Genomic DNA, 24,404 nt, shown 5'->3' on the forward strand with positions numbered 1-24,404 from the left:
AGAGGGGTCCTGGCTCTGAGGAGTTGAGCTCAAGTTTCATCAAGGAAAGAGTTTTTGCCATCCTTTTCAGGTTCGTCATTGCTAGTCCCTGGCACCTCACTGTCCCTGGTTAGTTCCCGTAACCTTTCCCACACCCCCGCACCTCAATGATTCTTTCATTAAACACTCTTCAGTGAAACCGCCTGTGCAAAGTGTTCTCCCTCTCCTGCCAGGCCATGACTACTGGTACCGCCACCCCCAGAGGGCTGTTTTAAGGGTCAAATAAGACGGTGTGTTCCAAAACACTTTGGAAGCCAGAGGGTAATAAAGTACAGTGCAAAAGATAAAGGCAGAGGCTCCTGGGTTCAAATCCTGCCCCTACCCCCTTGTTAGCTGTGTTATTGGAGGTGAGTACTTACCTTCCCTAAGCCGTGAGTTCCCATCTCATTGATCGAGGAAAGTAAACATCGCTCATACAATCCTGGAGGACTAGCTATGGTAACACACTCTAAATGCCTAAAAGGTTCTCCAGCTAGCACCTGGCAGGTGCTAACTACCTTGTTAATTCCCTCCCTCTTTCCTTCCACCCCTATTATGAAACTGTTTTCTCAGATAGGTTTTCTAAGGCCACTAACTGCATCAGTGGCTTGTGAATGGGCTTCTCATGAAACACTTCAGACCCTTTTCTCAATGCTCTGAGAGGCAGAGCCTCCCATGTAAGGAAGAATGGCGTGCCATAGGCCAGAATTTATTAAATGTCCAGAACAAATGTGGTTCTGCTATTTCACCGGAGATCATGAGGCTCTGGTATAGAGCACAGATTCCATTTTTGTATTGTTTTCTTGAAATTTCTTCCTATCAAAAAAGCAATTCACACTGTGGTTACAGAACATATTTGAGCAACACGAGGTTTATACAGCAAAAATGGCAAGTCCCCATGGCATGCGTTTCTGATGTACATTTAGGGAGCAACAACATTCTTTCCAGCCTGAGTCTTGAACCATTTAAGAAATAAGCTCAGTGGGTTAAGCCTCTGCCTTTGGCTCAGATGGTCATGATCTCAGGGTCCTGGGATCGAGCCCTGCTTTGGGCTCTCTGCTCAGCAGGGAGCCTGCTTCCCCCACCCCCGCCTACCTCTCTGCCTACTTGTGATCTCTGTCAAATAAATAAAATCTTAAAAAAAAAAGAAAGAAAGAAAGAAAGAAACTCCAGACAGATGAGGTCAAATATCACTTTCATGAGCGATAAAGCTGATCTTGGAGTATGCATTTATACCTGTGGGCAAGCGGGTTTTCTGAAACTGAACTGCATAATTATTTAGACCACCTTGTCACTGGTGATACTGGATGAACATAGGCAGAGCCTTGACCAGCAATAACAGCCCGGGGAGGACAATCCACTTATCGGCTTTCTGCAGGTGGGGGAGCTATCAAAGGAAAGGTCCGGGCAGGATGCAGAATCTCTTGCCAGTCCTTACCGCAAATGCATGGGTCACATAGAGCTCTCCCCACCTCTGCGTGTGTGTGTGTGTGTGTGTCTGTGTGTGAGAGAGAGAGAGAGAGATAGGGGGAGGGCCTGACTGAGGGGGTATAGAAAGGTCAGGAGGATTATACTAATGGCTGCACTCAGGGAGGAAGGAAACATCAAGGGTGGGGCAGTGTGTTCCCCTTCCACACACTTCACCTCCTATTCTCCACTACCGTACTCGTGCTTCCACATACATCCTTGCACATAGTGCACTGAGTCTTTGGGTGAGTATTTCCACAGCAGAAGTTCTTACAAAGGAGTTCATGTTCATATATACTTTAGGCTGATATATCCTGGGCATTGACTGTGGACTTGAGAGCTGAAAGCAGTTTTTCCCCCTTCTGTTTTTGCTGCGATCTGCCAACCTTACCTTATCAATAGCCTCTTCAGGCAAGGAAGGCTGCTAAGGGCTAGAATATGTTGCTTTGAGAGCAAGTTAGCTTTAAAAAATAATAATATTGGGGTGCCTGAGTGGCTCAGTGGGTTAAGGCCTCTGCCCTCGGCTCGGGTCATGGTCTCAGGGTCCTGGGATCGAGCCCCACATTGGGCTCTCTGCTTGGCGGGGAGCCTGCTTCCCCCTTTCTCTGTCTGCCCTCTGCCTGCTTGTGATCTCTCTCTCTCTCTCTGTGTGTGTGTGTGTGTCAAATAAATAGTCTTTAAAAAATAATAATAAAATAAAATAAATTAAAGGGCAGATTAGTCATCTGACCAGAGGTCAGGCACAGAAAATCAGGGTATCAGGGTTAGCCAGGCTTTCCCATCTGACCTTCTGAATTCCGGGGACCCAGCAGCATCATTGACCTTCCTGCATCCTCAGTGCCCTTCTCTGTCAAACAGGCATAATGTCCCTAAGGGGGTTGGGGGGAACTCAAGTGGCTGATGTGTACTTAAATTGTTGGGTCCCCAATGTTGGGTCCGCCAATAATGGGTCCGTGATTAAAGGAGCGTGACTGATACAAAGTGAAGGTCAAGCGAAGCTTTATTTCACACCAAGCATCAAGAATCAAACTGAACATTCGGGGCCGAACCTCTTACAAGAGAGGGTGACCTCTCTCTGTTTCACAGGCTAACTTTTATAGAGCAAAGGCCATGTGGTTGGGCCTGGCCACACACAGGTGGCCAATGAGATTGTAACACCCAGAGAAAGCTGCACAATCATGTTAGGTCACACATAAGTGACCAATTGAATTACAATTTACCCTAGTAGACATTTGAACCAGTCTATCACCTTTTGGCACCCAAAAGGTGCCCAAAAGGCGGGGCCCATACTCCTTGGTAGCTAGGAGACAGTATGTGCCCCCACTGATTGAATACCTCCACCTGGCCTGACCCACCCTTGTATTGGACTTTGTTACCTAGGACTGGTTTCCAGGACTGGTTTTTAAGTAAGTTCCTCTGGGGTGGGGGGGAGGGGGCAGGGTCAATTTAAGTTTTACAGCATAAACAACAAAATGGCAGTTCAACCGGGATGGGGCCGCTCTGGCTAAATATGCCCTTACAAAAGTGTGGGGAGAAAGGTCAAGATGGAAGAGCCAAGAGGGAAGGAATGGGCACAAAAACAGAGAAAGAAAAAATTGGGTAAGAGCCATTTAAGGGTACCTTGTACTGAGAGGCTAAAAGCCAGCCTCCAAGTCCTCGGGCACTCAGAGTAGGGAGACCTGCCTGAGGACACCAGGAGCACAAAGCCTCTAAGGGTTTATCGTCAGTGCAGCCCCCCAAAACGCCTGGGTGTCCCACAGGATCCACCTGGGTCTCACCTGATCATTCACACCGCCTTGTGCAATGGCACGCATGGGAATGAAAATTTTCTAGAATAAGCGGGTATGACTTTAATAATGAAACACAAAATGAAAATTGGAGATGGAGTGCCACGTCGCTGTGCCACCCGATAGATGCCAAGGCATTTACGGAGCACCCTCTATGTCTGCAGGGCACTGGCACAACCTTTTAACTCGAATGTGGGTATCAATAGATGCGAGACTCGAAAAGGTGTCATCCGTAGCTCATCCGCGGCCAGCCAGGGTGCGGCAGAGCTGCTCTGGAACTTAGCGCGCTTTCCGGACTCCAGGGTGTTGCAGCGTTGAAGCTAAGGCAGCGTGCCCTCTCCTGGTCCCCTCCGCCCCCGGGCTGAGCCTGCGGGAGCCGGCTGCGGCCCCCCCGCGCCCTCCCTCCTTCTCCTCCTCCTCCCCTGCGCTCCTGGTGCGCCGGCCCCCTGCCAGTCTGGGCTGGGTGGAGGAGCGCCCGTAGCGCCTCTGGTCCTTATCAATGGGCTGGGCGGCTTAGCGTGCGCAGCCACCTCTTCCGAGGAGGAGCAGTCCTGGGGCTCACCGCGGGTCGGGTGACCCACCCATGGCTGCTCCGGACGCGGCGACCGGCCGGGGCGCGGGACCCCGCGGAGGGCGCTGAGCTCCAAGGCCGCGGGGTGCGCAGAGGTGGGCGGCCGTCGAGGCGCCCCTCGGGGAGCGCGCTGGGCACCATGCGTCCCCGCTTGCTACTGTGGCCGCCGCCACTGCTCCTGCTACTGCTGGCCTGCACTGCACATACGGTGAGTACCGCTCCCCTCCGCGGGTCCCACGCGAGGTGGGCGTGGGGGAGTCCCCAGATCTTCCCCCGAGCTGGGGGAACTCTTACACCCCGTTGCCCTCCCCCCCAGGATCATCTCTATCAGCTTCTCGCCAGATAGCCTCGCCCCCAGAGAAAAACAGCAAGTGCATAGGGCAAAGGGAGCCCTAAGATAAACCTCTCTCCCTTCCACGCCATCCCTTCCTTCAGGCTGTGCCTCGACGGAAACACTGGAGACACCCCCGGCAGAGCCCACTGTGCGCTGGGCACTCTGCCCCAATTATTTCATTGAAACCTCCTGATCGGCTGGCCAGGTTGATATTGTCACCCCCTCTCTTTATGAAACAGAGACTCTAAGAGACCAAAAAATCTTGCCCTAAGGAAAGTTGATATTGGAGCCCAGGTCTGTCGGTCTCAAAGCCTTGACATTTCTCTCTCTCTCTCTCTCTCTCTCACACACACACACACACACACACACACACACACACACACACGGGCTGCAGAAAGGAAAACCTCAGAAAGCTCTGTCTGGAACATCTCGGGTCTGTCTATGGTGGGACTGTTTGCAGCCCCCTCCCTCCCCTTTGGGATTTGGCTCCCTAATGTCTGAATGTCGGGGGGGCGGGGGTGCGTCCAGGGAGGAGCTGGAAAAGAAAAGAAAAGCAGAGGGGGGGGGGGGCTTGTTTTCCTTTCCCACTGGAACTCTTTGGAATCCAGGGCCTCTCCCACTGGGATTTGTGAATGAGTCGCTGCACCCAGACAGCCAGGATGGAAGGAATGGGGAGGGGTGGTGGTGTGGGAAGTGTGTGTGTGTGGAGGGGGGGGGATGCAGATTCCAGAACCACTTCTTCCTACCAGCATTCCAAACTGGCCCTCAAGGCCTCTGTCCCAAGAACTCCCCAGGAAAAGTGCTTGGGGACCCAATTCAGAGTCTCCAGTCTCTGTCCTGGGTGAGTCCTTCCTGGTGTCCAATGACCTTGCCTTCCTGTAGTCCTCTCCGGGTTGATTATAAGAAAAATGTTCCCTCCCAGAGCTAATGGGAGTGTTGATAGTCACAGCTTGGTGACATTCTAGCAGCTGTAGTTTGGAAAAGTAGAAATTTAGGACCCTCGCGTTCCCAGGTCCCTTGTAACCCTGGAGCCTCTTCTCACCAGTGGCAGGGAAGGTTTCAATGAAATAATTGAGGCAGAGTGCCCAGCGCACAGTGGGTGGTTGGAAGGTGCTAGAACAATAGTACCCACTCACTAATCTGAACTCCCAGTGTGAGGAAATGCCACCCAGGACACTGGGGACAGTTCAAAGCCTCTGGGGTATGTTGTACTCAGTGCCCAGGGATGGAAGAGCTAATAGTTTCCTCATCACCTTCCCCCTCCTTCCTAATTAAGTATTTGCAGTAACCCTGAGGTTGTCAGAAGAAATTACCAGGTGCCTTGGCCTCAGGACTGAGATTGTACCTACATTTTTAGTCTTGGGGGGACCCCAGGTTATGTCAATAATAGGCAGAGGGGGAAATGAGAACTTTCACTTGGTGTGAGTCTTCAGTGTGCCTTGGAAAGCTGCTTCATGATCCTCTGGATCAATTGCCTTGTTTTACAGACGAGCAGACTGAGACCCACAGAGAAAAGAGAGCTGCCCTGAACCAGCAAGTTAGCAGCGAAGCTGGGGCTAGAACCCAGATCTCTTGATCCTGGTCACCCAGGGCACTCTCCCTTGTGTCCTTGGTCTTTACATGTCATTTTCATACACTCATGTCCTGCCTTGTATTATCACAAGATGGTTTCCTATGTCTAAGTCTTTGTCCTCTGGGTATTTTATGGGCTTAGTCAGACCTGAATTCTTATACTTCTTGGCAAGAACTCTTTTAATAAATAAGAATGGAACTGACCTACTTTGGTTGGAGTATTTCCCAGCCTTTGAAACCCTGTTTACCTTCTGTTTCTTTGACTCAAACATTTGATTTGGAGATTTAAGGACATTTGACCAATTTTTTATTCATTCGGTTCCCCCATTGAATGAGGTTATAGGCAACTTCCTAACGAGGCATCATTAGACCAAATTGCTTATTATTGCTACCCAGCCTACCCCCTTTCCTTTCTACACAGTGAAGTGTCAGGAAAGTCACTTGTAAATGGAAATCAGAAAGTGACTATGGCTGAAGGGGCCAGTTTTCTGAGACCTCCATAGGAAACGTGGACCACGCCTCCCTTTGCTGTCCCACCCCCATGAACCTCCTGAGGACCTTTAATTGGAACTAGATCAAGATTATTCACCAGCCCGTCTGTCCCCCTCCTGCTCCCCAGTGCGCACACTTTGACATGTTGTCTCATTCATCCCCTCTCCCTAGAGCCTGTCACAGTGTAAGGAGGAGCTCAGTGAGCGTGTGTTGGTTGAGTGAATGAATGAAATGATGACATCCAAAAGGAGTGTCCTAAACTGGGGCACTTCCGTATAGTGCCAAGTAATAAACAAGGACACCTTGAAGGCAAGTTGCTTAGAAAATTGTACATAAGTGCATGAAGCCAATGCAAAACAGTCACTCAAGGTAGGGCTTTTTAAAATCCGTGGAAGCAGGCAAACCGCCAGCTTGATAATCTTAGTGAGTTAAATCGGGTGGAGAGGGCTGCCTTTTCCTTCAGGTGAGGTTTCTTAACTTTGACACTGTAACCCCGGATATTAAATCTGGGCTTTTAGCAAGGGGTGCCAGGAAGGGAGCTCGGCCCTCCCTCAGCGTAGAGAAAGTCACAGGGAAGAAATAATGGGGACACGGAAGAGAGAGGGGAATCATAGATGTCTTTGTCATGGGGGACTTTCCCGTGAATCGCGTTCCATCTAGCACCATCCTTGGTCTTTGCCCACTCGAAGCCAGGAGCACCTCTCCATGTCGTGCCCGCAGAAAAATGTCTCTAGACGTTGCCTGATGTCATCTGGGAAGCAGAGAGGGCAGAACTCCCCCAGTCAAGAACCACTGCCTTAAAGCTTGTCCTGTGTCAGGGGAAAGGCACAAGCAGAACTAGCAATAGTGGTTTATTGCATGTGGGTTTCAGGACCATGGGTTTGGTGACAGGGAATTGGAGCCAAGGTACCCGATGAACCGACCCACTTGCAGACAAAATGGCTTGTGCAACAATGGGCTTGATCTTCTCCAGCCTCCTTCTCACTCTCCCTCCTCTCTCTATCTTGTATCAGTGGATGGCTCCGAGACAGAAAAAGTCCTGGCTTGGGGGAACAGCCCATGGTGCTCCTGCTTCCAGGGGCTGCTGACAAGCTCTGTGACAACCGGAAGCAGAATTTCAGGAGGACTGGCAAGGGTCACCTGAGGAGCTGGCTACGGACAACTCTTCAGAGGAGGCTCTCTGGGATTTTTTAAAAAGAATTTATTTATTTATTTGACAGAGGTAGAGCAAGCGCATAAGCAGGGGGAACCGCAGGCAGAGGAAGAGGGAGAAGCAGGCTCCCCTCTAAGTGGAGAGCTTGACGCGGGTCTTGACCCCAGGACCCTGGGATCATGACCTGAGTCAAAAGCAGACACTTAACCCACTGAGCCACCCAGGCACCCCTGGGATTTTTTATATCCCCGAAAAATTACCTTCTCTTTTTCTAGGGAAATATTTGTGGATTTCTTTTGGAATTGTTACTGTCTCTAAGATAAATGTGAATGATGAGGATGATGATAAGGACTTCCTTTATCCAGCACTCCTGTCACCCTCATTGTGCAGAAGAAGCAGCAGAGGCTCAGAGAGGTGAAGCCATTAGTCAGGGCCGCCCGCCCAGACGCCCAGATGTGGTGTGAGGACCCAACTCCGAGATTCCTAACCAGCACCGACATCTCCCAGAAAGAGGCCTGCGCTGGTCTCTGTCCCCAAGGTGCTGTCACAAAATTCTCTCCCAATTCACTCTCAAAGTGACATTCATTTCTGTTTAATTTAATCAATTTATAAAACACAAAGATGAATTACACCAGCATTTTATTAAAGGGGCCAGAGATGAGCTTGGGGTCACAAAATCAACCAGGTGGTGCACTTCCCAGACTCTTTAGGGAGCTTCTTCTCTTAGCTTTGGCATCATCTTTCAGTGGTCCCATGGAGCCCACCTCTCTCCACCTAGTCCCCTGGTCCCCTGCCCTCTGGCTTCCTCTAGCTGGCGGCCGGGCCGGGAGGAGGGAGGGCGGAGCTCTCTTCTGGCACCTGTCTTTGAAAGCCCAGACTTCATTACCAGGCTGAGAGTGACACCACCATAGTGGCGCTCTCCAGTGTCCCCTGAGTTGCTCTTCACTTCCCTGCCTTTATTTAGCAAGCCGAGGTTTCTCCCCACTGACCTTCACTCAGGCATTGGGACAACCTGCAGCCCAAGGTAAAACCCACAACACTCAGATCCTATCTACTTGCTTACATTACAAACAGGGCTGCTCAGCCTTCCTGTGGACTCCAGAAAATAATAATATCCTGAGGCCCAGTCAGTCTCAGCATTCCGTGTCCAGAAGATTCCAAGGGGCATTTGGGGAAGTGACATCTCTGCTTGGCCATGTCCTGAAGTCCCAGCACACCATGCTGCCAGCATTCCCAAGTTTTCCTGTCTTTTCTAGAATCCTCTGGATGTCCGACGTCGATCCCTCACTGGTGGGCTCTTCCTGATATCTATGTTCCTGACCTCACCAACCCCTCTTTCATTTTCCATAGACAAGCTTGTCTCTTATTTCCTGGGAGTCAGAGAATGAACTTCCTCTGACCAACAAACATCTGGTTCTTATAGATGTATCTAAACTATACCCTCCTGGGACATCTGGGCGGCTCAGTCTTAACCTGTCTGCCTTCAGCTCAGATCATGATCCCAGGGTCCTGGGATCGAGCCCCGCATCGGGCTTCCTGCTTGGCGGAGAGCCTGTTTCTCCCTCTTCCTCTGCTCTTCCCCCTACTTGTGCTCTCTTTCTCTAAAATAAAGAAGTAAAATCTTAAAAAAAAAAAAAAAAATTGTACCCTCCTGTTCCCTTCCTTCCCATCTGTGTCACTCAGCTCTGGCTACCGTAACAAAGTACCACAGACTGGGAGGCTCAAACAACAGACATTTGTTTTCTCACAGTTGTAGAGACTGGATGTCCCAGATCGAGAGCCGGCAGAGTTGGTTTTGGTGAGGGCTCTCTTCCTGTTTTGTCCTCACCTGACCTCTCCTCTGAGCAGGTGCATAGAGACAGAGCGTGAGCTCTCCATTGTCTCTTCTTAGGACACTAATCCTGTCAGATCAGGGGCCCATCCTTATGTCTGTGTTTAAATTTCCTTACCGCCCTCCAGGCCCAATCTACAAATACAGCCCCATGGGGGATAGGGTTTCAGCATAGGAATTTGGGGAGTGGGGGTGGGGCACAGACATTCAGTCCCTAGCATCATCCGAGTGGAAGAGAGGCACTTCTCTGGCTAGTCTGGCCAGTCCCTGCACCTGTGCTCCCAGCCCTTCCACTCCAATCCACAAGGGTTCCTGTCCTGAGAGGACACAGCCATTGTGCCCAGTCTTTACCATTTTCCACTAAGTGCCTTTCCCCACCAGCTGGTCAACTTGCCCAGGTCTGTGCAGCCCAGGAGGTGCACTTTGGGCCTCCCAGCCGCAGTTCCATCTCTGCCCCTGACGGCCAGCTTCTTGGAAGAAGCATCCATGATGCCTGCCTCCACCTTCTCTGATTTCTCAGCCCACCGCCACCCACCCCACCACGCACTGAAATCCATCTCCTGTGTAACTTTCATTTTGCTGTCTTCATTATACCCTTTCTGCTCTGGTCCAAACTAAAGGATTTATGAGAGAGATGGGAGGTTGTAAATCATGATGCCGAGACTGCAGGCATACACCTGACTGTTTTTGGCAAAGTGGCACCGGGACCCTGGCGTCTCGAGACATCTGGTGTGGGACCCTCCTTTCCACCCTCACTCTCTTGGCTTCTCCTCTTCACGGGTTTGCAGTCGCCATTTGCACTCTGTCTTCTCGGTCCTGGAAGGATCTCTGCCCAGGCTTGTCCTTGCTCTCCTCACTCTTACGGTGTGATCTCTCTCAGCAGTCCTACCCTTGTCATAAATCCAGTCTTCCAGACTCATCTTACCCCAGCTCCCAAGACCTCTTCTCTTTTCTTTGTTTTTCCTGTTCTTGAAACTAGGGAGGCACCCAAACCAGCCTCATGGGAGTCACACTGTCCTCTGCCCTCACCCCGACATTCAATCCACTGCCCACTGCTGGAGAATCTGCTTGCCCACTGTCACATCCAGGCCTTTTTCTTTATGGGATGTTCTGGTACAGCCGTTCTGGATCAAGTGATTTTCACTTCTTCCCAAAGTGCTGGAGTCACCTCCTAGAGGGTCAGTCCCCTGCCTCCATTTTTGGTCCATTGCCATCTGGCCGCTGCCTTCCATGTGTACTTGAACAGTTGGCCTCTCTGGACCCCTCAGGCCAGGAGCTTCAAGAGCAGCAACTATGTCCCATCTACCTTCATGTCCCCAGGGATGAATCAATTGCTGGGTATAGAGTAAGTGGAACCTGAAGAGGAAAAGTCCTGTAATGTGTGTTTTTGTGTGGTTAATTACAATAATAAAGAAAAATACCATTTAGCAAAGTTCTTTTTTCTTATACGCTCTTAGGGAATTTAGGAGGAATACATATCTTTAAGTGTACTTTTGTCTGAGGTGCCTTTTTTAATACCAAGTAGCATCCCGTTCTTGGTACCAACAATTTTGGGATTTTCTGCCCAAAATATTTCACTTATGGTGCTAAATATATGCGGTTTTTCCTCACACTGACAGCCAATCCTCCAACCCTGCAGACACTAGCCGGGTGTTCTAAAATTCAGTTCAGTTCTGGGGCGCCTGGGTGACTCAGTGGATTAAGCATTTGTCTTCGGCTCAGGTCATGATTCCAGAGTCCCTGGGTTGAGTCCTGGCATGGCATCTCCAGACTGGGATTGAAGCCTGATGGTGGTGGGAAGTCTGCTTCTCCCTCTCCCTCTGCGCCTTCCCTAGCTCATGTGCTCTCTCTCTCAAATAAATAAATAAAATCTTTTTTAAAAAAATCAAATTCAAGTCAGTTCTGACTCTACCCATCTGGAATCAGCAGAGACCCCGTGGGTTAAGGACACAGTCCACAAGACTGCTCCTACTTTAAACGCTGAATCACGAGCCTGGGTCACCCATACTTCTGGCTGATCAGCTGTACGTTGAGGGTTCCCATGACCTCCTCCTTCGATTCAGTAATTTGCTAGGAAGGCTCACAGAACTTGGGAAAGTATTTTATTTGCCATTACTGGTTTATTATAAAGGCCACAGGTCAGGGACAGCCAAGTGGAAGAGATGCAGAGGGTGGGGAAGGGGGAACATGGATGCTCTTCAAACCCCTGATGTAGGAAATTTATGTAGGTTTCATGACAAGGGCACAATTGACGAAGTCACTGACCATTGGTGACTTACTCAGTCTTTGCCCTCTCTTCCATCTCCTGTGGTCAGAAGGGCAGCTGGAAGTTCCAATCTCTCACCACATGGTTGGTCTTTCTGGTAACCAGCCCCCATATCTAGGGCCCCCAGCCTCCAGTCATCTTATCAGCATATACAAAGTCACTCCTCACTTTGGAGATCTCAAGGGTCTTAGAGGCTCTTGTATTAGAAACTGAGGCGTAAGACCCAATATTATAACAAAAGATGCTTCTCTCACCCCTAATGCTCAGGAAATTGCAAGGGGATTTAGGAGCACTATGCCAGGAACCAGAGACGAACACCAAATACACATTTCTATTATATTTGAGTGTTACATTAGGATGTGTAAGTGTTACATTAGGACAGTTTCAAATGACAAATTAACTGCAGGCGTTTATCTACTCTGTCCCTGGAAGCATCCTTAATGTGCTAGTAAAGGAATCACAAAGGTAGAAACCCACAAAGTCAAAGGGAACAAGACGAGACCGCAATGAAGCAGAGATAAATCTTGGGGAATGTACGGTGAATGATGTAAGGGTAGCAGTGGTGGGGGGGATACCAACCTACATATGTGTGCCAGGAAGAGTGAGATTGATGACCAGTGGTCCCATTGGCCTGCAGAGCCCTGGAAAGGCTCTGAGCATAGAGGAGAAATATAGGTCCTGATTGTGGGGACCCACTCAGCCTGATTATTTATTGTACAGCAAAGGCAACAAACTGTTCACGCTCACCATGGTTCTAAGGATCCCATTAATGCTTCAGTCTTAACTATGGCATTGAGCACAGCACAGGCACCATAACCAAAGGGACTATGATGGTAGCTACTCTGGAGGAGAGCTCAGCACTAATGTATAGATTTGTGGAATCCTTATGTTGTGCACCTGAAACTAATGTAGCGGCGTGTGTCAACCATACTTCAATCATATACATGCACACATATATGTTATATATATTATATACATATATATCACATATGATAATATGTGTGTGTATGTGTGTGTGTCTATGTGTATATACGTATATACATATGGTACTGAGAAAGTCCTCCAATATGAAAACAAACAAAAGGAAAAGAGGAAATATCCACCATGCAGAGAGGAGAAAAAGGTCACATGATTACAGTTAATGTTCTGAAATACAGTCCTTTAAAAAGGGTGCCAGACGTAGGGGCACCGGGCTCAGGCAGTTAAGTGTCTGAGTCTTGACTATAGCTCAGGTCACGATCTTGGGGTCCTGGGATTCAGCCCCGCATCAGTCTCCACACTCAGGAGGGAGTTTGCCTGAGTCTGTCTCCCTTTCTCTTTCTCTCTCCCCTTGCTCATGCTCGCTCTCTCTTAAAAAAATAAATAAATCTAACTTTAATTTGAAAAAAAAAAAAAAAAAAAAAGGATGCCGGATCTAAGAATAAAGAATGTGGGAAAGAGAGTGTTAGAGAAAAGGAATCACCAGAGCATAAGAAAAGCTGTGTAGAAATTAAGTGTATAATAACAAAACATTTATTAGGAAACTCAACAGGTAATGCTAAGGAAGTACCTCAGAAAAAGAGCATCTGACACAAGGGTAGGAGAGTAGAGAAAGGTGAAAAGATTAGATGGTCCATCTGGGTTGTCCACTATTCAAATAATATGAATTCTAGGAAGACGGAATAGAGACGATGAAGGGAGGAACTAATAAAATAAATCACATAACATTTTAAAAATTCCCAGACATGAAGAACACAAATCTTCAAATAGAAATGTCCCCTGAGTATCTAACCAATGAATAAAAAAAGAAGCATTTCCGCAATGAATTTAAAAGCAACTAAAGAGAAAAATCCTGAGTATTTCTACAGAGAAAACAGAAGTCACGTACAAAAGGCTGTGAAGCCCAATTGGATTTCTTACCGATACTGGGAGAGAGAAGGAGAAATGCCTTCAAAACTTGGAAGGAAATTTCTTTTCAACCCAGAATTCTCTGCCAAATTTGATTAATTATCAGATTAATAAAAGCTTGTTTGTTCCTGCCGAGATTTCAAAGTTTATCTCCCACACGTGCTTTCGTAGGAAGTAACTAGAGACTGTGCTTCTGCAAAACAAGGAAGCGAAGCAAGGAAAATGACTTGAAATCTATGAAAGTGAAGACTAGTTAGAGGAGTGGGGGAGGGTGCCTGGGTGGCTCGGCAGGTTAGGCCTCTTCCTTTGGCTCAGGTCATGATCTCAGGGTCCTGGGATGGAGCCCCACATGGGGCGCTCTGCTCAGCGGGGAGCCTGCTTCCCCCCCTCTCTCTCTGCCTGCCTCTCTGCCTACTTGTGATCTCTCTCTCTGGGTCAAATAAATAAATAAAATCTTTAAAAAAAAAAAAAAAGAAGAAGAGTGGAGGAGAGGGTACCCCAAACCACAGCCAGGCATCAGGCCCGGATTGGAGTGAGAGGAGCGAGGGCCGGCAGAGAGGTCCCTAGAGGTAAAACAAATACAACTGTTGATAGATGTCTCTTGAACCAGTCAGAGCACTTGGAAAAATTAGCCATATGTACAGAGAACACTAATCAAATGAAAAAAACAAAGTAATTATTGACCTCAGGAAAAACAAAATGTACGAGAAGAGACATAATCATTTTACATGGCTAGACTTAGCGGTGAACGATATGTCACAGTCAAAACAAGACATTATAAATATAGACCATTCATTTAACTAAAAATTAAATCAAATATTAAAATTCAAATTCAATATACATATAAATATAAATTTAAAACTAAACATATGGGGGACAGAAGTGTATGTAGGAAGATTTTAAAACATCTAAATCTTTGTCTTCCCTAACAGAGTTTTAAATAGTGTCTCTGATGAACAAACCAAGAAGTAGCAGTGTAAGAATATAATTTTAAAATATGGGGGGTGCCTGGCTGGCTCAGTCAGAGAAGCATGTGACTCTTGATCTTGGGGTCATGGGTTTGAGCCCCACGCTGGGTGCAGAGATTACTTTAAGAAAATCTTAAAAACATTGGGACGCCTGGGTGGCTCAGTTGGTTAAGCAGCTGCCTTCGGCTCAGGTCATGATCCCAGCGTCCTGGGATCGAGTCCCACATCGGGCTCCTTGCTCCGCAGGGAGCCTGCTTCTCCCTCTCCCTCTGACTCTGCCTTCCACTCTGTCTGCCTGTGCTCGCTCTCGCTCTCTCTCTGACAAGTAAATAAATAAAATCTTTAAAAAAAAAAAAAAAAAAAAAGAAAGAAAATCTTAAAAACAATATGGAGATAAAAACCAAATGAACCGCTAAAGAGTTGAAAATGGTTGCCTCTGGAAAGTAGGTAAAGGTTAGGGAAGGAAACTGCTATTTTTCATGACAAACTCCTTGGCTCTAGTACAAGTAAAAGATAGAAAAAAACATATATACACAAATTTGAACTTTTTAACTGTTTAAAGATATCTTTTGAGGACTTATAGCTCTTGTTTTGAGGACAATGTTAGCAGTTCTTTCATCTTCATTTGTTTCTCCTTGAATTCTATTTCATTCTGTATCTATTTATTTATAAAGGTTTTGTTTCTTTATTTTAGAAAGGGACAGCGAGACCACGGAGGGGAAGGGCAGAGAAAGAGGGAGAGAGAATGAATGCCAAGCAGACTCCAGGAAGAGCTCGTGGAGCCCGACTTTGGGCTCCATCTCAGGACCCTAAGATCATGATCTGAGCCAAAACAAAGAGTTGGACACTTAAATGACTGAGCCACCCAGGTGCCCCTCTCCTGTGAATTTTAAGTAAAATTATGTTTAATAATCATATAGAAATATACATATAAATACACATGCAGCTTCTCCTTCCCTTCTCTAGGTTAATTTAGATCATAAGGGGTCTTGTTTTCCACTTATTCTTCCTCCAGTGCCTCTCCTGGGTGGTTGCTCCATTGAACACAGTCCTCCCAGCCTCTCCCAGCAACCCCAAGGGCCCCTTTTCTCTTCTTTTTTTCTTTTTAAAAGATTTTATTTATTTATTTGTCAGAAAGACAGAGAGCACAAGCAGGCAGAGAGGCAGGCAGAGGCAGAGAGAGAAGCAGGCTTCCTGCTGAGCAAGGAGCACCATGCGGGGCTCAATCCCAGGATCCTGGGATCATTAGAGCCGAAGGCAGCTGCTTAACTGACTGAGCCACCCAGGGGTTCCCCGAGGGCCCCTTTTCTTAACTGCAGTTCACCATCTGGAGCCATGGGCTCAGTCCTTTCAGTAGAATGCTGCTGCTGGCAGGCCACTACAACACAGAATTATTTTGGTTTATTACATTTTAATGGAAGGATCGGGGTAAAAGAAATGTGGAATGAGTCACTTCACACCCACCTGGATGGCTGTTACTAAAACACAATACAAAAATAGGGGCTCCTGTTTGGCTCAGTTGATAGAATGTGTGACTCTTGATTTCAGGGTCCTGAGTTTGAGCCCCACATTGAGTGTAGAACCTACTTTAAAAACATATGAAGTAAAACAGGGGTACCTGGGTGGCGGGGCTGGTTAAACCTCTGACTCTTGATTTCAGTTCAGGTCATGATCTCAGGTCGTGAGACTGAGCTCCATGTTGGGCTCTGCAATCAGCGTGGAGTCTGCTTCAGATTCTTTCCCTTCCCTCTTCCTGTCCTTCTGCTCCTCCTCTCTCTCATTAAATAAATAAATAAATAAATAAATAAAGTCTTAAAAAATATAAAGTAAAACAAAAAAAAATAACAAGAGTTGATGAGGATGTGAGAAAACAAAACCCCTGTGTATTGCTAGTGGGCATGTAAAATGGTGCAGCTGTTGTGGAAAACCCTTTGGTGGTTCCTAAAAAAGTAAACATAGAATTACCATGTGATCCAGCAGCTCTGTCTCTGGTTATCCACCCATAAGAATCGAAAGCAGGGACTCAGATATTTGCACACCCATGTTCATGGCAGCATTATTTACAATAGCCAAGGGGTGGAAGAGATGCGAGTGTCCATCAGCAGAGGAATGGAAGAACAAGATGTGGTGTATACCCCCAATGGAATATTATTCAGCCTGACAATGGAATGCTATTCTGATAGATGCTACAACATGGATGAATCCTGAAAACACAGTAAGGGAAGTCAACCAGACATGGAACACATACCATGATTCCACTTACATGAAATACCTTCAATAAGAAAATTTGTAGAGTCAGAAAGTAGACCAGAGGTCATCATGGAAGGAGGGAAATGGGTAGTTATTGCTTAATGGGTACAGAGCTCCTGGTGCGATGTTGAAAAAGTTCGGGAAATCGTGACGATGGTTGCACAACATTGTCAGTGTATTTAATGCCACTGAACTGTACACTTAAACTGTACACTTAAAAGCACTAAATTTTATGTTATGTATATTCTATCTCTAAATTTTAAAGCACTAAACTTTATGTTATGTATATTCTACTACGATTTAAAAAAAAGGAAACATAGGGTAAGAAGAAAAAGTTTAACTGTCCTCTGATTATTATTTTTTCTGTAGTCCAAGGGGAAAACACCAAGGAAACTGAACTTTTCTTGGAGAGATATTTCCAGTGCAGGTGTCCTCTCATTTCTAACCTTCCTCCATTTTTTCAAGAGTCTTCTCTGCAGGAGTGACTCTTTCTTGAATCCCATAGTGCAAATCACCACGTCTTGAAAGGAACTTCACTCCCTAAATGGCACACTTCACTCCCTAAATGCTGCCCTAGAATCTGTTTCCTGCCCTGTGTTAGTCAGCTATGCTGCGTAACAATCATAAACATCTCAGTAATATACAACAATAGGTGTTGTATTGATCCAGCTGGCTTGGCTCCAGCCCCCAGGGTTAGGTTCAAGTCTGCTGCATGTGTATTATTCATTCTTCCAAGACCAGCGGGATACCCCAGGTGGCAGAAAGGCAAGAGAGCAAGCATATCTGTGCAAACATATTTCAAGCTTCTCTTCATATCACAACTACTAGCATCCCAGTGGCCAGGCACATGGCCAAGTCCACGTGAGGAAGTATACTCCATCCGCCATGAGGTCATACGTATAAACTCCCATAGGGAATTGAGATCAATGATTATAATTAGGATAATGCCTCTTTCCTTGTCCTTGGCAGTAAATTTCCAAAGTCTGTTATGAGCTATGTTGTCTATATTAATACCAATAGGATGTTGTGGCATGTGGAAGTTCACCAGTGAAGTCCAGGATGGATTTTGTCCTCTGAATCTGGCAGGGGAGTCAAGCCTGAAGTGTTGCCCTCCTCCCCATGACTGAATATGGCTCATCACTGTATCCACACATGAAAGAGGGAAGTGTGTTCCTTTCCTTTTAAAAGCAAAAGATAGCATTTGCACACATGTCTTTTGCTCTAATCCATTGCTAGAACCTAGTCACGTGGGCACGCATTAGTTGCAGAGAAATTGGAAACTCCAGTCTCCAGATGGGCAACCATATGCCCAGTTAAATTCTGATTGCAGTGGAGGAAAGGAATAATAATTATTAAGGAGACAAAGAGTAGTCTCTGCCAGAGAGGTTATAGCTGGAGGTAGGAATGGGAATGGAGACATGGAATGAAGTGTCTACCTTTCTCTATATTTACATATTGTTTTTAAAATTTCCTGTAATTTTCATAATACTGTCATGTATTCTCTTCAAGGTTTCCTCTGAAAATATGGTACATTGTACATCCTTACAATCATACTATTATACAACTTTGTGTCATGCTTATTTAATATCTTGGGGTCAACATCAATAGTCTATACTGCTGAATAGTTTTCTGAATTATCATGGCTGAAACTATCACATTGAATGTAATTTCAAGATTATAGTATTATAGGGGTGCCTGAGTGGCTCAGTTGGCTAAGCGTCTGCCTTCAGCTCTCGTCATGATATCAGGGTCCTGGGATTGAGCCCTGCATTGGGCTCTCTGCTCAGCGGGGAGTCTGATCTCCTTCTGCTTCTCTCCTGGCTCTCTCTCTCTTGCACTCTCTCTCTCTCTCTCTCCCAAATAAATAAAATATTTTTAAAAAGGATAATAGCATTACATATCATGTTGAATGTTAGCTGAGTGTTCCCTTGGGTATTTAGATTGTCTCTTTTCAAGATTTATACTTTTAATTTTGAGATACTCATAGGCCATAAGAAATAATAAGAATGACTCCCCCCCCATAGCCTTTTGTCAATTTCTCCCAGTAATAAAATCTTACAAAACTATAGGTAGTACGTTATTACAACCCCAACATTGACACTGATACAGTCAAGGTACAGAACATTTCTATGACCCCAGGGATCTTTCACGGTGCCTGTTACAGTCACAGCCCCTTCCCTCCCACTCCTACCCATTCCTTAATTTTGATAACCGCTAATCTGCTGTTTATATAACTTCGTCATTTCAAGAGTTATATAGACAGAATCATACAGTATGGTAGGTAACATTTTGGGATTGGCTTTGTTTCCTTTTTTTAAAAAAGATTTTATTTATTTATCTGACAGAGATCACTAATAGGTAGAGAAGCAGGCAGAGAGAGAGGGGGAAGCAGGCTCCCTGATAAGCAGAGAGCTTGATGCAGGGTTCAATCCCAGGACCCCAAGACCATGACCTAAACTGAAGGAAGAGGCCCAACCCACTGAGCAACCCAGGTGCCCTAGGATTGGCTTTTTTCATTCCACATACTTCCTTGGAGATTCACCTAGGTTGGCCCCTGTATCAATAGTTTGTTCCTTTTTATTGCTGAGTGGTTTCATACTATGGTTTCACCATCATTTGTTCAATTATTCACACTGGAAGACATCTGGATTGTTTCAATCTGGGGCTGTTATGAATAAAGCTGCTATAAATAAATATTCATGTACAGATTTTTGCATGAATATAAGTTTTCATTTCCCTGGGATAAAGGCCTAGGAGTGCAATGGCTGGGTCATATAAAGGTTGCATATTTAGCTTTTATTAAAATACTGCCAACCTGTTTTCCAGAGTGGCTATATCATTTTACATTCCCATTAGCAATGTAGGCATGATCTAATTTCTCTACAACCTCGTCAACATCTGTTGTTACTATTTTTAAAATTTAAGCTATTATGATAGATGTATAGTGATAACACATTATGATTTCAACTTGCATTCACTTAATAGCTAATAATTTTGAAAACCATTTCATGTGCTTATTTACCATTTGTATGTTGTCTGTGAAATGTCTCTTCATGTCTTTTACCTATGTCTAACTAGATTTTTTGTTTACTGTTGAGTTTTGAATGTTTTTATAAATTCTAGATACCTGTCCTTTCTTGAATATGTGACTGCAAATATTTTCTCCCAATCTGTAACTCATCCTTTCATCCTCTTTATTTATTTATTTATTTGTCAGAGAGAGAGGGAGAGAGAGCAAGCACAGGCGGACAGAATGGCAGGCAGAGGCAGAGGGAGAAGCAGGCTCCCTGCCGAGCAAGGAGCCCAATGTGGGACTCGATCCCAGGACGCTGGGATCATGACCTGAGCTGAAGGCAGCTGCTTAAACAACTGAGCCACCCAGGCGTCCCACCTTTCATCCTCTTAATATGGTTTTTCATGAAGCAGAAATGTTTTTAATTTTTAGTGAAGTCCAATGTATCCATTTTTCCTATTATGGGATTGTGCTTCTGCTGTCCTGGATAACCCTGAAAGTCTGTTCTTTTCTTTTCTTTCTTTCTTTCTTTCTTTCTTTCTTTCTTTCTTTCTTTCTTTCTTTCTTTCTTTCTTTCTTTCTTTCTTTCTTCCTGAATTATTCAATTTTTTTATTTTACTTTTTACTGAAGCTCCAACATGGGGCTTGAACTCACAACTCTAAGTTCAAAAGTCATATGCTCTGCCGACTGAGCCAGCCAGGTGCCTCGAAGTTTGTTCATTTTTATTTTTGGTTTATTCTCTGTGTTGTTCAGATTGAGAGATTTGTACTGTCCTGTCTTCTAGCTCAGTGACTCTTTCCTCTGTATGTCCCCCCATGCCACCAACATTCTGCTGAGACCTTCTACCGAGCTTTTTACCTCAGTTATTGTCTTTTTCAGTTGTAATATTTACATTTGATTTTTTGATATCTTCTACTTCTTTGCTGAGACTTTCTTTTTTGGCTGAGGTTTATATCTCTACATTTGTTTCAAGTATACTTTTGGTGGCTCACTGAAGCATTTTTATGTTGGCTGCTTTACAGTCTTCTTCAAATTGTTTCAGATCCCTGTCACTTCAGTGTTGGCATCAGTGGATCACCTCTTCTCATTCAGTTTGACATTTTCCTGGTTCTTAATATGATGAGTGATCTTTGACTGAAAACAGGACATTTTGTATTGCTGTTAGATTGCATCTTATTTAAACCTGTCTTAGTTGGCTTCTCCCGATGGGGGAAGGGGGTGGGTGCTACCCCATTTCTGACAGGTAGACTTCCAGCTTCCCCACTCTGCCTTACTGGACACTGGCAAGGAAGAGATGATCTTCCCTTACTGCTGAGTGAGGGGTGGGAGTATCAGCTTCGCACATGATCTTATAACACAGCAGTGGATGGGGTTTCATCACCACTGCTGGTGGTGAAAATTGTGAGTGCCCAGTAGGCCCCCCTCTGTGTTTAGAGAAACTTCTTTTAGCCATTCTTTTAGGGTAGGGTGCTGCAATGAATTATTTTAGTTTTTCTTATCCTTTAAGAATGTCTTGATTTGGAACCCTGGGAGGCTCAGTCCTTAAGCGACTGATTTCTGCTCAGGTCACGATCTCGGAGTCCTGGGATCAAGCCCTGCTTCAGGCTCCCTGCTCAGTGGGAAGCCTGCTTCTCCCTCTCCTACTCCTCCTGCTTTTGTTCCCTCTCTTGCTATGTTTATCTCTGTCCAACAAATAAAATCGTTTAAATTAAAAAAAAAAAAAAGAATGTCTCGATTTCCCTTTCATTTCTGAAGATATCTTTTACTGAGTATAGGATTCTGGGATGACCATTCTTTTCATTCAGCACCTGAGACAGCACCCCACTGGGGAGATGGAGGAGCACCTCATTACTTCTGGATTAGGGTGGAAGTCCAGTCTCTACAAACATCATAGGCTGGGGGACCTTTATTAGCACACAGCAGGGATGAATTTTCAGCTCCCCACTTGGCCATCTCTGCCACCACCTTGGCAGGGAGGTTGGACACTGATGTCACAGCCCAGGGAAGGCAGAAGTCCTGGCTCCCCACCTGACCACAGTTTTTTCTGTGGTGTTTGGCTGTTGTAGAGCAGTTATTGTCTATATGTTTTCAGTCTTGCTACCTTCCCTCTTTCCTGGTCCTTGGCTTGAGAGAGCAGGCTTTTACTGGGGTTTTTTTTGGTCTGCCTCTGGCTGCATTTTCTTATGGCTAACTTATTCAGTTTTAATAATGGGTTATACAAAGAGAAAAGAAACTTCAGGGAACTTTCCACTTCCTTGAGTCAGGAGGTCTTTAGCCACTTTGCCTTCTTTCCACCTTTCAGAATCTTTTTATGCTTGTTTTGTATATGATGTCCAGGATTTCTTGTTGTACTTAACGGGAGTAATAGGGAAAAGGTACATGTACTACATCTTCCTGAAAGCTGAAGTTTATCTCTTTGTTTCTACTAAATGTAAAGCTGCAAGAGAATCTTTCTATATAAAGCTTTTCCTATAAGGGATGGATTCCTAGAAGTAAAGTCAGTTGGCCAAAGGGTATGAACATTTTTGTGACAATATATGATGACATTTAAAAGATTGTACCTGCTCACACTACCTCCAGCAGTCACTCACATTTTTAAGGGTAATGTCAGTTTCAAAGTGGCACTGAACAGAATGTGTGCCTACTTGAGATCCTTAGTGAACTAAAGGCAGCCTGCCAACCTGTAGGTGGATTTTTCCACTGAAACTCTTTTATTGCCTATGTCGAAAAGCCAGAGGCTGCTGGTGATGATGAACTTCAGCAAGGACTGGGCAGAGCCCCACAAGGGGACAAGAGCACGAGTATATGGGGCTGCCTGCTGGTTCTAACAATGACTGTTTTCTTAGGGAAGCCACTTGTTTCAATGTTAAGAGTCTAAATATAAGAGTCATCAAAGCAATGTGATGAAGTCATTTGCTATGTTGTCAGGTGAGATGGAAATGTAGGGGGGATGACTGGGGAAGGAATGAGCATAGTATGGTTTTTATGCTGGGTGGGCACAGGTGTTCCTGTGGTAGCTTTGTTGCAGATGATCACAGCTCTGGGCCAGGGGATGTGATGTGTGTGTTTCATGGGCATCACAGACCCAGTCACTTGGTATCAGGGAGTAGCTGAAGAAGAGCATTTGCTGACAGATGATAGATACTTTTTTTTTCCCCGAGAGAGAGTGCCAAGAGGGGGTTGGGGGTAGGGCAGAGGGTGTGAGAATCTCATGCAGATTCCAAGCTTAGCACGGAGTCTGACACAGGGCTCCATCTCATGACCCTGAGATCATGAACTGAGCCAAAATAAAATGTTAGATGCTTGACCTACTGAGCCACCCAGGCACCCTGCAGATAGATACTTTCTGAATGCATTAGTGAAGAGTGTGGAAGACCCAAAATAAGAGATAATCAGATAATTTATGTTTGTCTTTGGAATCATTGGAAGACAGTGCTATCTTAGCTGCTCTTCTCTGGCCAGATCTTTTGTTGATTTGCGCCATTTCGGAGCATGGCCTTATCCCCAGGGACTTCTCCCCCTGCTCCATTATGTTGACATTTCCACCTGCAAAGCATTGGTGCAAGGTCAACAGGAGCATATAAAAGCTGGCCCTTGACCTCTTGGAAGGCTGGTCTCTGAAATCAGGAACCTTAGGTGTTGGCCTTTGGTCACATGCCCTAACCACAATGGGTTTCAGTTGCCTTTCCTGGGTCTCTTTACAGAGTTATTTTGAGGATTAAATAAGGTAATAATGTGTGTGAAAAGACTCTAATATTAAAATTCCATACACTGTAGAAAGTAAAGTAGGAGTCTAATTCATTGATCTTTTCAGTTGTTCTTTTGTTCATTCATTCATTCATTTACCCAATCACTGACATATTTATCAAGTGTCAGGTATGAATAAAAGAAGCGAGCCAGGGCGCCTGGGTGGCTCAGTGGATTGAGCCGCTGCCTTCGGCTCGGGTCATGATCTCAGGGTCCTGGGATCGAGTCCCGCATCGGGCTCTCTGCTCAGCAGGGAGCTTGCTTCCCTCTCTCTCTCTCTGGCTGCCTCTCTGTCTACTTGTGATTTCTCTCGGTCAAATAAATAAATCTTAAAAAAAAAAAAAAAAAAAAAAAAAGAAGCGAGCCATGCTCTGGAAATCTACTCTAGGAAGAGCTAGGAAGCCAGGACTGTGTGCTAACCCTTCCTGTCTAACTCCTCTGTCCATCGCAGTTTGCCTGGGGTGGCCATAGACGCTCTTCTAGGGAACTGGGAAATAGTTAAGCACAGCTTTCAAAGACCTTCAAACCAAAACCAAATTTGCCAAACCTGAGAAATAAACACTGTTGGAACAAATGAAGTCTCACAGACTAATAATGGTAGCGTGCCCTGAAAGCAAGTAACTCACTGGGCTCAGGACTCTTGGGAAACCTAAGAGCAAGATTTTCAGTGGACAAGCTATATTGTGTTCAAGTGTCCTGGCTGTCCCAGCCCTGATCTGAATTCTCTTTGAGGAGTGGCTGCCTCCACCTCACTGTGAGGAGCTTTATCCTGGCATTGATTTTGCTTTCCTCATTTTGAATCCCCACTGTTTGGCCCCATTCTCATGCACAGAAAGTCTTTTTGTGGTACACATTAGTTAGGGGCCGTGATGAGCAATCTGGGTTTTGGACTTGCAGGTGGGTGCCCTCCCTGGATTGTGTGATGTGATGCGGGTGCTGCAAGAGGAACAGGACCAGTGCCTACAGGAACTCTCTGAAGAGAATCCAGGAGACTTGGGCACAGAGCAGCCAGCCCCAGGTATGTGACCCACATTAGTCCATGCTTGG

General features: G+C 45.8%; 1 protein-coding gene across 9 annotated transcripts in view; it reads left to right on the plus strand.

Moving 5' to 3' along the window:
• The window catches only part of SCTR (secretin receptor), an 87,515-nt gene that overhangs the window by 13,331 nt on the left and 49,780 nt on the right, over window positions 1-24,404 (plus strand). For 2 of the 9 annotated variants that reach the window (XM_059166644.1, XM_059166647.1), the window contains exon 2: window positions 24,255-24,375. In XM_059166644.1, coding sequence (XP_059022627.1) covers window positions 24,285-24,375 — 91 coding nt within the window. In that variant the 5' untranslated portion in view covers window positions 24,255-24,284. Of the gene's footprint in view, window positions 1-2,800; window positions 2,892-3,458; window positions 4,052-24,254; window positions 24,376-24,404 lie in introns of those variants that run through there. The other 7 variants (XM_059166645.1, XM_059166646.1, XM_059166640.1 and 4 more) reach the window with 7 other exon arrangements.

Source organism: Mustela lutreola, chromosome 3, assembly GCF_030435805.1.
Source record: "Mustela lutreola isolate mMusLut2 chromosome 3, mMusLut2.pri, whole genome shotgun sequence".
In the NCBI taxonomy this organism is placed as follows: domain Eukaryota; kingdom Metazoa; phylum Chordata; class Mammalia; order Carnivora; family Mustelidae; genus Mustela; species Mustela lutreola.